The sequence below is a fragment of the Rousettus aegyptiacus genome, unplaced genomic scaffold (assembly GCF_014176215.1).
Source record: "Rousettus aegyptiacus isolate mRouAeg1 unplaced genomic scaffold, mRouAeg1.p scaffold_m13_p_14, whole genome shotgun sequence".
NCBI lineage: Eukaryota > Metazoa > Chordata > Mammalia > Chiroptera > Pteropodidae > Rousettus > Rousettus aegyptiacus.
The window spans coordinates 39098336-39114229 of NW_023416289.1; the positions used below are offsets into that span (position 1 = coordinate 39098336).

Below are 15894 nucleotides of genomic sequence, written 5' to 3' on the forward strand. Positions count from 1 at the left end.
ACTGTATAGTCGCTTTACCTCTCTGTGTCTCAGTTTCCCATCTGTGCAATGGGTGATGGTGACATTGGCTCATGGGGAGGGCTGGCGTGCAGGTTTAACAGTGTGCGTGGAGTCCTCGGGGTGGTGATGGTGCCTGCTGCGTGGCGAGGGCTGTGTTCCTGTTTGCTGTTGCTTTTTCTATCCTCAGTGTGGTGACACCCCAAGTCAGGGACCCAGTTTTCACCAGGGAAGTAAGACCTGAGCCCAAAGGCCAAGCCAGAGTCAGAAGGAGTGAGGCGGCATCAAGAAGTCCCCTGGAGCGGAGGATCCCTTGCCCCAGGGGCGGGCCGGGGAGCTGTGGGACGGTGGCCTGTGGAGCCAGCAGAGGGGGCAAGGGAGCAGTAGGAATGCGTGCAGCCCGGGGTGCCAGCCAGCCTCAAGCAAGCTGTTAGAAGAGCAGCCCTCATTCCTAAGCATCCGCTCTGTGTTGGGTACTGGACGAGTGTTTTGAGGCAAACCCCCCAACACTGTGAGGTCGGCGTGTTTTCCTGATGAGCAAACCACAGATCAGAGGTGGTGGGACTTGCCCAGGGTCACACAGCAGGAAGAAGCAGAACCAGGAATCAACCCCAGGCTTGTCCGCATCCAAGCCTCCTGTTTTTTGAACCCCAGGCTGCGCCTCTGGCTTGTAGACCACGGAGTGTTTCAGAAGGCACTGCAGGGTCCGCTTTGGGAACACTGAAGAAGAGGGCAGAGATCAGAGTGACCCAGGCCCACAGACCAACTTCTGGAGTGGGAGGCCTAGTGGGCAAAGGGGGATGGGAGAGTCGGGGAGCTCCAGCCCTCCCTCCAGGGTGCAGGTACCTCATCTCGGGACCCTTCCAGTCACCTCCTGGTGCATGAGCTCTCTTAGCCCATGGGACAGGTGAGGAGACCAAGGCTAGAGAGAGCTGGTGACAGCAACTGAAACCCCCAGGCCAGAGGTCTGCCACCTGCAGCCCAGCACTTGCCCATGGGAACCGGTCCCCCCGAGGGGTCTCCCCACTGTGAGGCCCCATCCCTCTTCATTGGCTGGAAGCCCTGGTCTGGGCCACCGTCACCGCTTACCTGCTGACTGCAGGAGCGTTCTCAGTGTTCCCTGCTCCCACTCTTGTTCCCTCCTCCCCCACCCATCCCCCCCACTGTGAGTTTCGCTTTTCTGACCAGCAACAGAGCGATCCTTTGGAAAGGTGCACCAGGACCCAGCGCTCGCCAGCTCAGAACCACAGAGCCTCCTCACACGCCGTCCAAGTCCCCACGACGGTTCAGGGGTTCCCACACAGTCTGCCTGGGACCCTCCCAGATCTCACCTCCTGCCACCCCGCCCTCGCTCATCCACTCCACCCTGCAGCCTCCCCCACCCCCACTCCTCAGGCCCAGCAGAGCCGGTTCCGGCCTCAGCCCAGCGCTGCCCAGTGCTGCCCGTTCCCCTGCATGGAGTCCTCTCCTGCCCATGGGCCCCTCCTTCCTCCCTCCAGACTTCCCTCAGATGTCACCCCTCAGAAAAGCTGTCCTCCATCCCCATCGTCCCTGTCCATGTCCCGGCTTTGTTTTTCTCCCAAACACCTCTCTCTACCTCACATTCTAGAATCTCTTTCTGTTCATTTGCTCACGGTCGGGCTCCCCACCTGGCGGTCAGCTCCATGTTCTCTGCTGCCGCCCTGCCTGGAACACGTGTAGCATGTAGTAGGTTCCCAGGAAGCATGTGTGGGGCGAGTGAATGGAGATGAGGTCCGTCTGTCACCCTCGCGCCAGGCGAGATACAGAAGGCTGCAGTCACTCACCCAGTGGAAGCGAGCCTCCTTGGGTCAGGATGTCTTCAAGAAGCAACTTCAGCCACCCCGAGGCCCCCCCTGACCACGACCCCCTCATTCCAGGCAGGTGGACACCAACACGAAAAACGTCTTTGGGCAGCCGCGGCTGAGGGCGTCCCTCCGTGACCTCCGCTCCCCACGGAAAAACTACAAGTCCACCATCGAGGACGATCTGAAGAAGCTCATCATCATGGACAACCTGACGCCAGAGCAGGAGCGAGACGCGGGCGTGCGTAGCAGGCCGTGTGGGCGGGCGAGGGAGGACGGGCCCCCCCGCCGTCACTGCAGCCTCTTCCTGCCAGGGCTCCGTCCCTCAGCCCATCAGCCCCGTTTGGATGGATGTGGCTTTGTGACCGGCAGTCAGGACGTCACAGTATGAACTAGCTTGGCAGGCACGCGAGGGATTTATTCCTCACTTGTGGCCTCAGGGGACTGGAAAGGATGCTGTTACAGGCGCTCATGTCCTCACAGAGCTCAGGGTGGGAGCAGCCCCCACCCGCCCAACCACATGGACCAAGAGTGGGGCGGTCCCAGGGGCCACAAGAGCGGCCTGGCCTTCGTTGGTTCCTCTTCCCCTCTGTCCCCACCTACTTGTGATTGGCCATGCTCTCAGGCAGGTACTGTCTTACAGGGACCGAGGTGGCCCCAACCTCTCCAGGGCTCTGTCCTGCAAACCATAGCCCTGGGGAAGAGAGCACCCTGTCCCCAGCGGTCCCTAGCAATGACCGGCTCTCAGTGGGCCAGCTTGGGTCACACCGCCTTCCCTAACCTTATCTGGAACTGGGGGTGGAGTTGTCCCTCCAGACCCAGGTGGGCTTTAAGTGGGGGAGGAGGAGTCCCCAGGGGGAAATTGAGGTTCTCTGACCGGAAAGGGGGCAGAAATGGATGCTGGGTGGGAAGAGACACAGACGTCTGGGATGGGAAGGAGCCCCCGAGGATGGCGGCCATGGCGGAGGCCGTGACCATGCCGGGCACCCTCCCTGTCTCAGCAGCAGTCGCCACAGAAGAGTTTGCAGCGGACACTGTCCGACGAGAGTCTGTGCAGCGGGCGGCGGGAGCCGAGCTTCGCCAGCCCTGCCGGCCTGGAGGCGGGCCTGCCCAGCGACGTGCTCTTCACCAGCACCTGCGCCTTCCCCTCCAGCACGCTGCCCGCCCGCCGCCAGCACCAGCACCCCCACCCGCCTGGCGGTGGCCCCAGCGCCATCCCTGCCACCGCCAGCAGCTTCCCAGAGAAGAAATGTGAGTCTGAGCACCCGGGGGCCAGGTGTGCAGGTCGCCTAGAGGTCAAAGGCTAGAGGGCATCAGTGTCAGAGTCAGCTGAGGGAGGGTACTGGGGTGCACACGAACCTCAGGGGGCACTATGGGTGGGCACTGAGTAGTATCCACAGACCAAGGGATCGTTGGCCAAACCTTAGGGGATCTCCTGGGTCACCTGGGAGTCTGGAGCACCCAAGGAATGTGGTCCTCTGACATCAAAATGGGAGGTCAGTCCCTCCAGGTGCAGGCTGGAGGGTGCATCACTGGGCCTCGGGGGTCCGCATCAGCCAGCCCCCACCCCTGCTCCCTGCCCAGCACCGAGCACGTACTTTGTGAGTGCTGATCTACCTTTCAGCCTCCTCACGTCTGCCAGCTCTCCACGTGAGGCGGTGCAGGTTGTGGCTCATTCATCCAGCAAATGTTCACTGAGCGTCCCCCGAAGGGGGCACTGTGTGCACGGCCCCTGTCGGGAAGTCTCAGATTCCTTCTCCACGCTGGAAGGTTCCAAACCAAAGGGCGATGTGGAAGGTGGGGCGATGCTCCCCGGTCAGCGTGAAGAGCGATGACAGGCTCTGTGGTCCTTTACCCCGCAGCTGGGAAGGCTCCGCTGCCTCCCTGCGGGACGCGGGGTGGTGAGAACAGGTGCCGTCTGGCCTCTCTGGGGGTGTGGTACGTCATGCAGACAGGTCCGGACTCCTGAGACTGTCTCCCGCAAGGGTTTCCGCTGGGGGCCTGAGTCCTGTACCATCCAAACAGCGTCACGGGGCGGGATGGAGGAGGCTCTAGGACTTCTTCGAAAGGGTCTGTCTTCCTACCTAAAATTCTCCCATTCTCCCCGTTGCCCTGGTGTTTCTGGGTCTCACCTCAGCTCCTGGACTCCACAGTTCCCTCCTTGAGACCCTCCATTCCACCAGACTCTCCCTCAGGGCAGTCTACACAGCCGTTCCCTCTGCCAACCATGCTGTGCCCCTAGCTTTGTTCTCGGTAACTCCTGCTTCTCCTGAGGCTTTGCTCAGTTTTGTTCTTCCCTGGAGGTCTGTGCTAAGGCCCAAGTGCAGTCATCTCCCCATCTTACCCTCCAGAGCACCCACCCACCCCTCCGTTACCTTCACTGCACAGTGCCGTGGGCCAGGCTCTGCTCCAGGCGCTGGGCACACAGCGGTGAGCGGTGAGCGGTGAGCGTGTCAAAGCACAGCCCTGCCCAGTGGGGCGGAGTTTCAGTGGGAATTTCTCGAGCTTCCCTAAGCTTCCCTCTGCGTCTCCTCTCTTTGCCTCTCGTCCTTACTGCCGTGTCTGTGCCTAAGAGAGAGGTGGTGTCAGAAAACACAGACGAGACAGACGGGAATGCCACTGACTTGCTCTGCTTCATCCTTCCATCTCAACTCAGATGCCGCCGCCACCGCCAGGAAGTCCTTCCTCCCCCACCGCCCCTTGTGTTGCCCCCATCCCATCCCTGATTCTTCTTCCTTCTGTTTCTCCATCATAACCCCATTCAATCTGGGCTGTCACTATGTGAGAACGGGTCTGTCTCCTCCACTGGACCAGAGAGGCCCTAAGAGCCCTAAGATGGCCTCTGTCACTCAAAGCACAGACAGCTCTCTGCCCATCTGACTCCCCGTCTCCCCCACCCCCACCCTCCGCCCTGAGCTGGGGAAAGTGGCATCTGCCCTCAGCACAGTGGGAGTCCTCGGCCTAGGCTTCGCCAAGAAGCAGCTCACAGCAGCGCCCACTGCCTCCTCACTGAGCAGCCCCAGCCAGCTCTCAGCGAGACCAGGCAGGCTGGAGACTCCCAGCACAGCGGTGGTCAGGGCCTTAGTGGCATTCCCCTGAGTGTTCACTAGTCCAGCCGAGAGCTGGGCCACCTGAGTTTGGCCCAGGTCCCCCACCCACAGACGTCACCTCTCTGTGCCCTGTTGCTTGGATGGTAAAAGGTGGGCAAAAAAAAAAAAAAAATCAGAATCCAACAAGTTAGTGCATGGAAAAGCTCACGTAATGCCTAACATGTAAGTAAATACTGAAAAAAACAGTAGCTATTCATTTTTTTTGTTAGCACTTTATCATCTGGAGCAGGCGTTTTAATCTGTCACAAGTCAGGTTTGTGCCTGTGGACTGGAGAGCAGGGTTCCAGCATTGTCAGCAGTGAGCCTCGATGTCCCCCTCCACAACACGGGGTCGTAACAGTGCCTTCTCCTCACTAATTGGAGGCAAGGCTCTTAGATGTCCCCATAGCACCCAGCACAATACCTGGCAATGGGACACACTGGGGACACAAAGTGGGTCTGGCTTAGCCAGGCCCAGCCCTTCCTTCCTACGCTGTGCAGCCGCCTGCTGGCCTCTCTGTGCCTGTCTTCCTCTGTCTCCTCCCCTTTAGGGGCGGTGAGACATCAGGGGGCTCAAGTGCAGGATCTAAGCCCGACACATGGCACTTACTCAGTGGCTGCAGCAAATGCTGCTGTTCGCGCACTGCTTGCGCTCTCTCTTTCAGCACCCTCAGAGTTCAGGGGCTTCTTTCTCTGCCCAAACTCACCAGGTCTCCCTATGGTAACTCAAAACACTGTCCAGACACCGACCACCCAAAATATACCTGGCACTGTCTCCTCCATTCCAGACTCCCGCGGCCAGCGCCATCCACTGGCTCCTTGTGGGCATTTCACGGCATCTCACGTTCCAGGCCTCCAGGAACAAACTTTGATTCCACCCCCAGTCTTCCCCATCTCGGTACCAGCTCCAAACTTGACGTCATCCTGGACCCGTCTGTCTCACACCCACATCCACTCTCAGGAAATACTGTTGGTTCCACCCACAATATAGAGCCAGGATCTGCCCACTTGTCCCTCTATAGCCCCACCTGCTCCTGGGCCATCACAGCAGCCTCCTCCCTGCCTCAGCTCCCCACTCCACCTCCACCATCTGTCCCCTGAACAAAGCCAGAGGGACCCTGTGAACACTGCACTGGGTCACGTCCCTCCCTGCTCAGAGCCGCCCTGTGGCTCCATCTCACTCGGGAAGAGATGAAGTCCTCGTCGCGGCCCCCAAGGCCCCACGCAGTCCGGCCCTGCCACCTCCGACTTCACCTGCCACTCTCCCCCTCGTCTGTGCCAGCCACATGGGCTGCCTCAGTGTCCCTTAAGCCGACAAGCACACTCCCGCCCCGGGGGGCTTTGCACTGGCCGGTCCATCTGCCCGAACGCTCTTCTCACGGTGCCTCCCAGCTCACTCCCTCCCCTCCTTCAGAGCTTTGTGCAGCGCCATCTTCACAGCGAGGCCTCCCCAAGTACCGTGTTTAAAATTGTACCCACATAACTGTCTGACACGCCTACCCTCCCTTACCCTGCTAGATGTTTTCTCTGGCATTTGTCATCTAATAAGTATAGCGTATGTTTAATTATATTTAATGCTATAACAATTACATAATGTTGCATAATTATACATAAAGTATAAAGTAATGCATTGGCTTCTTTGATTCTCCCGCGTGGTCATTCTTACCCATCTCCCTGTCTCCACTCTCTCCACCTAGCCACCATCTCAGCCTCGGAGCTCTCGCTGGCCGATGGGCGGGACCGGCCGCTGCGGCGCCTCGACCCCGGAATGATGCCACTGCCCGACACAGCTGCTGGCCTCGAGTGGTCCAGCCTGGTCAACGCAGCCAAGGCGTACGAGGGTAGGCACCCCCCACCAGACCCTGTCCCTCTGTGCTCCAGAGGGATTACTGGAAGGCCTCGGAGCTCCAAAGGGGGGACTCACTCGGGTTCCAGAATCAGGGTGAGCAGGGGTCACAGCCTTCCCCATTACTTGCTCATTGTCTTCATCTCTCTGATTTCCAGTTGTCTACAAATCAGGGATATGACTGCCCACAGCGTGCATACAACATGTTAAGCACAGAATGAGCCCTCAACAGGTGGCACCGTATTTTATTATTACAGGGCAAAATTGTAGCAATCCAAATTGTGATTAGCTTTTCTTTGGCTGCAAGTGGCAGAAAATGCGAATTAACAGTGACTTAAACACGAAGGTTTTGCACAGGTGAAAATGCCCAGGGAGGGCTGCCTGGGGCAGGTGTGTGACTTCCACAGACACACGAAGGCACGGATGCCTCGCCCTCAGAGTGGGGCCGCTAGGGTCCTGGCCATGACATCCCGCTCTCACCAGCAAGAGACAGAAGGACGCATCCCCCCCTCAGGATACTCCCCACGGCCTCATTCCTCCTACGCTTACTTCCACTGGCCAGTGTCACACACAGCCACGCCTAGCTGCAGGGCAGGCTGGGAAATGAGGCCATGTGCCCAGCTAAAATTTGGGATTTGTTACTAGAAAGAAAAGTTAAACAGATTATCAGGGACAGCTAATAGTCTGCCATTTTCTTTCCGTGTGACCATGGACAAACAGCTTTACCTTTCTAGGCCTGTTTCCTCATCTAAAAAGTGGGACTCATGGGATCCCCGACAGACACGAACATATTCTTCTGGCTCATTTTTCATCCTTTAGGCCACAGCTTTGCTGTCCTTCTTCCAAGAGGCCCTCCTTGATAGTCTGGATCAGGCACTTCCCAGGGCTCCCACAGCCCTGACCCCTCTACCTGCCCCCCACATCCCTGCCCTTACCACTCTGGTCTGTCACTGTCTAATGATGGGTATGTCTCCCCACTGGGCCAGAAGGGCAGGACCTAGGGCTGTCACCACCTGGTGTCCAACACAGGTCTGCACAATCCATTAAACCAGACGCATATAGTCCTTCATTTTTCCATGTTGAGCCAGTCCACATCTGGCGAGTGGCCCTAGAGGAAACCCTCCTTTGCTTCCATCCATTGCCTCCGTCCTGTCCTGCAGCCTCCCTTGACCACAGGATGAAGGCAGTCCGACCTCTTAGGGAGGCCGGCAAGTGGGAAAGGAGAGGGGTCAGAGCATACAAGGCCTGGCCTCTGGTCTCCCCCAGCCTTACACTTGGGAACCACAGCAGGTGGCTGCCAGGCAGAGGCCCAGCCCACAGGCGGGTGTGACCTCCAGAGACCCACAGGCTTGGCCGGGGAGGGGTGACCACAGCCATGATGTCCTGACGTTAGGAGCATCCCCTCTGAGCCAGTGCTCTGTCACTCCACAAACAGCATCTCTTCTGGTCTCCAGTCTGAGGGCTGGATTAGGGCTCCCACTTAACAGATGAGGAAACTGAGGCTCGCCCACCACAAGGTCACCTGGCCAGATTGTACACTTTCAACATGTGCAGTTTATTACATGTCAGTTAAACCTCAGCAGAGAGTATTGCGGGATAAAAAAGCAAAGGAGGGGCAGGTGAGGAAACCAGTCTGCTGGGAATTATCGAAACTGGTGGCAGGTTCGTGAGGGCTCGTGGCGCTGTTTTCTCTGCTTTGGGGCATGAGTGAAATTGTTCATAGAAAAATATTTTCAAAGAGAAAAGATATTAAATCCAGGATAGAAAACAACAGCTATAAAGGATATTATTTAGAGAATTGGGGCGAATTCAAGACAGTCATCCTGCATAAATGTGAACTCTCAGAGTGTCCTTACGTTTTGGAGAAGTGTAACAAACTACCCTGATGCTGGCAGTTCACTCTCACGGGAATGTGTGCACACGCAGACACGAGCGAGAAAGAATAAATATGGCCAAGTGTTAGCAGCCGGATCTAAGTGAAGCGCGTCTGCGTTTCGACCGGGCTGTCCTTCGAGCAGAAAAACGTACAGCTCCTCAGGAACCGCCTTCGCCGGTGGCGGCACGTGTCCAGCACGTGCGTCTTGGCTCCTGGGGGCCCTGTCCCTTGGGGCACACATGCAGGCCCACTCCTGGGCTTCACACCCCCTCACATTCCCTTACGTGGTGACACATCCCGGGCTCACTGAGCTGATAGCTCCTTGGTGCATCGGGGCTGTCGCCAACTCTTGCCTTTACAGAAAGATCCCGTAACGGTCCCAACCCCAGAGTGTCTGGGGGACCCATTAATGTTTGCTCTCACCAGCAGCCCTGTGATTTCCGTCCTTTCCTCAGTTTACATGGTACTGTGTCATTTTTCTTTCTGCTTTTCGAATTTCACAGACATTCTCAGAACTAGAGTGTAATGAACCCTCACGTACTCGTCACAGGGCTCCAGCGCCTCCACTTTTGGCCATTTTTTTCCTGCCATCTATTTGTTGATGAAAGCAGGTCATTTGTGCTGAGAATGGGCCAGGTTCTGAATTGGATTGTTTACTTCCTCACACTGCCATTTAACTTGTTTCTCCTTCGAATTTTGTCTAAACTGGTCGTTGTTTCTAGAGGCTTACTCAGAATCACGATGGGACTTTGTCGAGTCGTCGTTTGGTTGGGTTGTTTGGCAAGAACTCCCCCACAGTGCCTGCGTGATCGGGGCATGGTGGAGGTTCGAGCGGGCAGGCGGGGGGCAGTGCGGAGAAGGGTGAGCAGGAAGAGTGTCATGTGAGGACCCAGAGCCCTGCTGACTGTCTCTCCTCTCTGTCCGCCAGTGCAAAGAGCCGTCTCGCTGTTCTCTCTCAACGACCCAGCTCTGAGCCCGGATGTGCCACCTGCACACAGCCCTGTCCACAGCCACCTGAGCCTGGAGAGGGGGCCCTCCACCCCCAGGACCACCCCAACCATGAGGTGAGGTTCTCCTGGGAGCACCCAGAGGCCCAGCAACCCGAGTCCCTGCAGGCAGCAGGCCTGCACAGTAAAAGAAAGACACCCAGGTGACAGGTAGCTGCTGCAGGTCACCTGCCACCCTGCCTGCAGTAGCCGGGGAGCGGCTCCTCCCTCATCTAACGAATTGGAGTTCTCTGGATGCTGGGCCCAGCAGCGACCGGTCAGAGGCAGCCCTGTCCTCAGGGTGGGGTGTACACACGCTGGAATCAGTACCCACAGTTGCTTCACTTCCAGCTTCGAAAAATGCTAAGTCGTGCCCCAGCATCGTTGCCTCTGTCTGCTCCTGGGTCACTTCCTCTGCCTGTTCCCAAACAGTGAGAGTCTTCACCTGACATTCACCTTTCACCTCATCCCTAGCAAGTCCCTGCTGGGCTCTCTGAGGACCTGGGGGTGATTGAGATGGGAACCTTGCCCTTATCAGGCTTCCTGGCCGAGGGAGGAGGACAGGGACAGACATGTCACATTCGTCATTTCACATTTAGTGTAACATCTATGACTGCACTGTCTTGGCAGGAAATAAAATTTAAAAGAGGGAGAGAGAATGGAAATGGCATGTTTACAAGTAATGGATGTAAATAATGTGTTTCACACTTCTGTGCGCACCTCCCCGTGCAAGCCCGTGTCATGCCCTGGACCTTGGCAGTGTAAGCGATTGATTTTTCAGCATCATTTTGACTCTTGTTTGCTTCACACGCTGGCTTCAGGACACAACCTCCATCAAAATGCGTAATTACCAGAGCTAGGCAGTTAGAGATGTGACAAGGGCTGGAACAGCGCAGGTGGAGATGGCAGGACCTACAGCCTCTGGGCACGCTCCTGGATTCCCGCCACTCCTGAACTGGCCACCACCTACCTGCCTCCCAACTCCCCCTGTAGCTGCTGGTCCCCAGGATCCAAGACCTGGAGGAAGGAAGGGGGAGGGAGAGCCGAGTCCTCTCTTCTCCTCGGGCTGAGACGCCTAGCCTCCCTTCATCTGCTGCCTTCCACCACACCGTGGGGCCTCCTGCAGGAAAGGGCTGCCCACTCTCCTCTGCAGGGGCCGGGCAGGCCCAGTGCTGGGGGATCTGCGCAAATCTGTCTTGTTTCTATTGGTCCCATCCACAGGGCGGGTCGTCTCATGCCACATGAGGGTCACACATGGGAGCAGTTTCTCCCTCAGCACATGCGGCCCGTCCTCCAGGGAAGGTGCACTTCAGGGCAGGCACACGCCCAGCCGTCGCCAGGCTTGGTGCTCCCATGACCCCATCCACACGCACAGGTGTCCTCACTGGGCGGAGCGTGGCCGGGAGGGCCGGCTTCTGACTTCCCCCAGAGCTTCTCTTCCACATTCCTTGGGCCTCCCCGGTACCCAAGGGATGAGAGGGGCCTGACCTTGTCCGCTGTCTTTCCAGCGAGGAGCAGCCTTTGGATCTGACAGGCAAGGTGTACCAGCTGGAAGTGATGCTGAAGCAGCTGCACACAGACCTGCAGAAGGTAAGGCCGCTGGGCAGCGCCTCGTGCAGCCCACACCTCCCCCGTCCACTTCCCAGACACCTGGGGCAGCGGGGCCAAGGTGCCTGTCCCTCCCACCCATTCTGCTCAGGAGAGGCCACCCAGCTTTAAACGTAGTCATGAATAAAGAGTCAGAGGTGACACTGCTGAAAGCTGGTGAGCACACATCCTTGGAGCAAGAATAAATTGGCCTAACCTTTTTGGGGGGCATTTGGACAATATCAGAAATGGCATTGCATACCATGTTGACCCACAGTTCCACTTGTGGGAATTTGTCCCGCACGGTTTCAAGCATGAGCACAAAGAAAGCCATGAGTGAGGACGTTCAGTGCTGCACTGTTGGCAATAAACGATGGGACCCAGTGCAGCTGCCCCTGCACAGAGTGGTGACGTAAATGACAGGTCACCTGTGTAAGCAGGACATTCCGTAGCCAGTTAAAATAATCACAGAACTCTTTACTGGTGTACAGAAGAAGTCTAGTAAGTAATTAAACAAGCTGTAGAACTGTTTTAGAACATCGTCATGCTTAAAAAAAAGTTTAACATCCACGGGTGTTTAATATTTAACACATCCAGAGGACTACGTAGGAGGCAACAGTTGAGTTATTGTATTTATCTCCAGGGTGTGGCAGAGTGAGGAGAAATAAGGGCAGGGGAGACTTGTCAGTTTATATACTTTTGGGTAAAAGGCACCAACTGGCAGCATGTAATATGCGAGTCTCAAGCACAGGGATCACAGGGCCCAGGTTCAGATCCTACCCCACCACTTAACGTGACCTTGGACAAGTCACTACCTCTGAGGGTTATGTCCTCCTGGACGGGAATCTCTGGGGAGGCGGCGGAGCTCACTCAGGCAGCTCCGTGTCCACACCCTGGCTACTACTTTCCATGTGGGTCTGGGTTTCCCCAAGGCCTGGGGTGGCGTATGTGACTTCAGGGAAACCTTTCAACCACCCCTTTTAGAGGTGAGGCAGCTGGGGCCCAGAGAGATGACGTATCTTGCCCGGGGTTACCCAGCTGTCAAGAAGCAGATTTGGGCTTTGGACCCTGCCAGCCCAGCTGTAAACCACAGCCGAGCCCTGGCTCACAGGCCCCGGGAAGCCATTGGCTGCCCACTGATGGCCACCCCACCCCCACAGGAGAAGCAGGACAAGGCAGTGCTGCAGTCGGAGGTGGCTAGCCTGCGGCAGAACAACCAGCGGCTGCAGGAGGAGTCCCAGGCCGCCAGTGAGCAGCTGCGCAAGTTCGCCGAGATCTTCTGCAGGGAGAAGGAACTCTAAGGTGGGGAGGCCAGCGCCCCTGACCCCTCCGCCCAGGCAGCTGGGGACTCCTGGTTGCAGGTGTGGCCAAGGCACTCCACCAGGGCCCCACCACACCCTGGCGGACACAGAAACCTAAGGGGGGCCTCACCGGGGCTGTGAGCTGCAGTCTGCTCTTGGTCCTCGAGCCCCAGTGGGTGACATGGTCTCAGACCTCCCTCCGAACTGGTCATCTCTGGTCCCTGGGGGCCGGACCCTGCCCACATAGGTCCCAGGGGCCCATCCTGCCAGCCCCATCTAGCCTCTTCCTAGGACCAAGCCATCAGGAGCTGTAGGAAGGGGAGAGGGAGGGCAGGAGCAAGTCTGTGAACCTACAACTCCAGGAGTTCACAAACCAGGCTTCCTCGCCTCCAGCAACAGAGTTGGGCTCTGTGGGGCCCAGCCCCCCTGCACGAGGTGTCACAGCGTGAGAGCAGCCAGAGAGGTCAGGGCCCCTGTGGAGACTGGAAGGCGCTCCATCCTTGGCGCAGCAGCTCCAAGAAGCACGGACATCATCCCCTCCCCATCCCATCCTTCCAAAAAGCGGCCGGGAGCACTTTCTTAGAACGTCAGTTATTTTCTTGGGGGTCCCAGGATGGAGAGGGGAAACCGCAGCAGCATCTAGAGTCAGCTGCTTTGAAAGGGGAACGATTTGCACACCGTTTATACAGTCTTTTTCTATCAGCTCCTCAACCAGCGGAGGCCACAGCGCCTGAGCCCCTCCGCCTTCGAGCTCCCGCCCTGCCCGGCCCAGCGGCAGAGCCGCCCCGGTCGCCAGCCCCGGCTGACAGGCACCCCGAGGGGCGCACGAGCCCCCAGGTCAGGGCTGGAGAGAAACAGCCTTCATCTCCGCCCCTCTTTTGTTTTCCCTTTGCAGTCACACAGCCCCCACGGAGGGGCAGACCTGGGACACCCGCGCCGCACTCCCCAGGGAGCCTTTGCCGCGCGGTCGACCGCAGGAGACTCCGCCCTCGCGCGGCGTAAGGGGCGGGGCCGGGCCGCGCGCGGTACTGCGCTGTCCACCCAGCAAAGTTTCTTTTTTTCCTTTCAAAACAAACAAAAAATATATATATATATATTTATTTTTTCATGTAGAGTTGCACCAGAAGAAGTCTGTATGGCCTCACTATGTGGCCCCAACCTCAAAGTGAGGACCGAGGCATGTCCCCCGGGGGCTGGTGCTCAGCAGGACTCAGAGGGACAAAGTCAGGGTGGGCTGGCCGGTGGCCATCTCCTCGCCCCGCGCGTGTGGCTGCTGTGCATGGGGGCTGCAAGGCAACCTGCTGGGCCCTCAGCCCTGGCCAACTACTGTGATGTCTGCCCCTCCCCGCAGGCCCCCCTTTTGAACCGTTCTTCAGGACCACCCCATCTCCCCGTTCCTCAGGCCCTAACCTGGGCCTGCCCCCCTTTTTAAGTTGTCACCTCATATCTTCAAATCATTCTAATCATTTTGGGGACCTAATCATGTACATTGACAAGTGTAAATTATCATTTTTGGTTTTTTTTCTTGTTAATTTTTAAGGATCTCTGCAAAACATCTATTTAATTTGAGGTTGGGGTTCTATCTCACTGAAGATAGCAGCAGAGTTTTTCATATGTTGATTTCTTTCATTTGGATTTTTTATTCTTTATTGTCTTTTTTGTTTTCTACCCCTGTCTTGAGATTTTCTGGCATGTTTCTGGAGGTTTCAAAGAAAATAAACGTTTCATAGAAATGGTTTGTGTGTTCACTTGCTGGGCTGCTGCCTAGAGTCACTGACGAGAGGGTGTGGTCCAGTGTCAGCCCCCTCCTCCTGTTCCCCTTGTCCCCCGCGTGCGCGCGTGCACACACACACACACACACCCTCCCCTCTCCCTCCCTAAAATCTAGGAATATTGGCCTTGCAAACTTCTTTTCCTTGAAATCTAAATGACAGAAATTTAAGATCAGAATATAAAAAGTCCATAAGTTAAAAAGAGAGAGCTTCTACCTTAGAAGTCACATACTAGAGACCTGAAAGCCAGGCCTGGCCCACGGAGTTGTCTTGGTTTTAGAACTAGTGGTCAACTTTAAAGTCCGGAAAGTGTACATAAAGCAAGCTAGATTTGCAGCGTAACCCCCAGAGGCAGCAAGTCTCAGAACTAAGGGCCCTTGCCTCTAGGTGGTCTCCCAGGACTGCAACCTGCCCCCCACCAATGCTGGGAGCAGGCTTTCCTCTGCAAGTCAGCTAGTTGGTGTGGAAGCCGCCCCTGCTTTGGGGGTGGCGGGGGCGGGGGGATGGGGAGCGCAGCGAGGTGGAGGTGTCCAGGAAAGATTCAGGCATCCTGCGACCTCAGCCCCCGCTCCAGGCCTTCCTCAAGGGGCCCTCCCAGCTGAAGGCTCTTAGACTCACGCCCCCAGATCTGCAGCTGCCCCGGTGGACACTTGCAGTTTGGCCCCAAGGATCAGGGTCCAGCTGATTTTCCACATCTCAAAATTCCACATGAAAATCCCAAGGTCTGGCCTCGGTCTGGCTCAGGCTGGATCTGAGCAGCCCAACCTCCTGACTGGGGAGCGGGGGTGGGGGGGTGGGGAGAGGGTCTTTCTGGCCCACCTCACCCATCTACCTGTCATTGAGTTGTTCATCTCTGAGCTAAAACCTGATGGTTTGGTCTCAGACCCCACCCCCATCCAACAGACACAAAAAAATCTTTCCGAAGTGAGTATATATCTTTTTTCCAGATGAGGTGGACCAGCCATTTCCACATCTCCTAAAAATTATAGAGTTCCAGACACTCTCCTTGTCTCCACCCTCCTTGAGGCCCCATCCTCAACCCGTGCTGCCCTGCCCCCACCAGGAGCTGGGGAACAAGCTGTTCTCACATCCTTTCCTGGCGCCTGTGACACACCAACTTCCAACACTCCACAACTCACGCGTGCACGTGCCAGCCCTCCATCTCGCCTGAACTGTGTGCCCTGCTCGTCCCTTCCCCGCCTTGCCCCAGTTTTCAGTGTCCTCTGCCTCATCCCCCCCACCCGTCTCCCACAGGCCCCCCTCACGGAGCTTCCTCCAGTCTCTCCCTCCTGCCCCATCTCTAGCTCTCTCCTCACCCAAGCTTTCTGAATCCCTTCATACCTTTGGCTCTCTCCAGATTTTTTATTGTCCCCTTAAATACTTTGTGCCCTTCTCTCCCCTGAAACCTCACCTTGTATCCTTGTCCTGAGACTTTGGATCCTACTTTCTCTCTCCCCAAATGTGCTTCTCCTCTTACTTTTTCTCTCTTGATTTATGTACTCTGGTTCTCTGCCTCCCTCACTGACTCTCCTCTGCCCCTCTCCCCAGGCCACTGTCTACCTCCTCCTCTGTCTCTCCAATGTCTCTGCTATCTTTTATTAATATTATTTCCTCTCT

General features: G+C 56.9%; 1 protein-coding gene and 1 long non-coding RNA gene across 5 annotated transcripts in view; one reads left to right on the plus strand and one right to left on the minus strand.

The window, feature by feature from the left end:
• The window catches only part of SIPA1L3 (signal induced proliferation associated 1 like 3), a 215495-nt gene extending 201257 nt beyond the window's left edge, over window positions 1–14238 (plus strand). For 2 of the 4 annotated variants that reach the window (XM_016165239.2, XM_016165241.2), the window contains exons 17-22: window positions 1896–2061; window positions 2825–3071; window positions 6607–6750; window positions 9560–9695; window positions 11126–11207; window positions 12365–14238. In XM_016165239.2, coding sequence (XP_016020725.2) covers window positions 1896–2061; window positions 2825–3071; window positions 6607–6750; window positions 9560–9695; window positions 11126–11207; window positions 12365–12505 — 916 coding nt within the window. In that variant the 3' untranslated portion in view covers window positions 12506–14238. The remainder of the gene's footprint in view (window positions 1–1895; window positions 2062–2824; window positions 3072–6606; window positions 6751–9559; window positions 9696–11125; window positions 11208–12364) is intronic. The other 2 variants (XM_036231607.1, XM_016165240.2) reach the window with 2 other exon arrangements.
• On the minus strand, window positions 3722–5761 carry LOC118611369. The gene is made up of 3 exons (XR_004954274.1): window positions 5674–5761; window positions 4196–4388; window positions 3722–3828 (listed from the first exon to the last, which is right to left on the minus strand). It is a non-coding gene; the product is annotated as an uncharacterized LOC118611369 (long non-coding RNA).
• Window positions 14239–15894: the final 1656 nt, after the last annotated feature.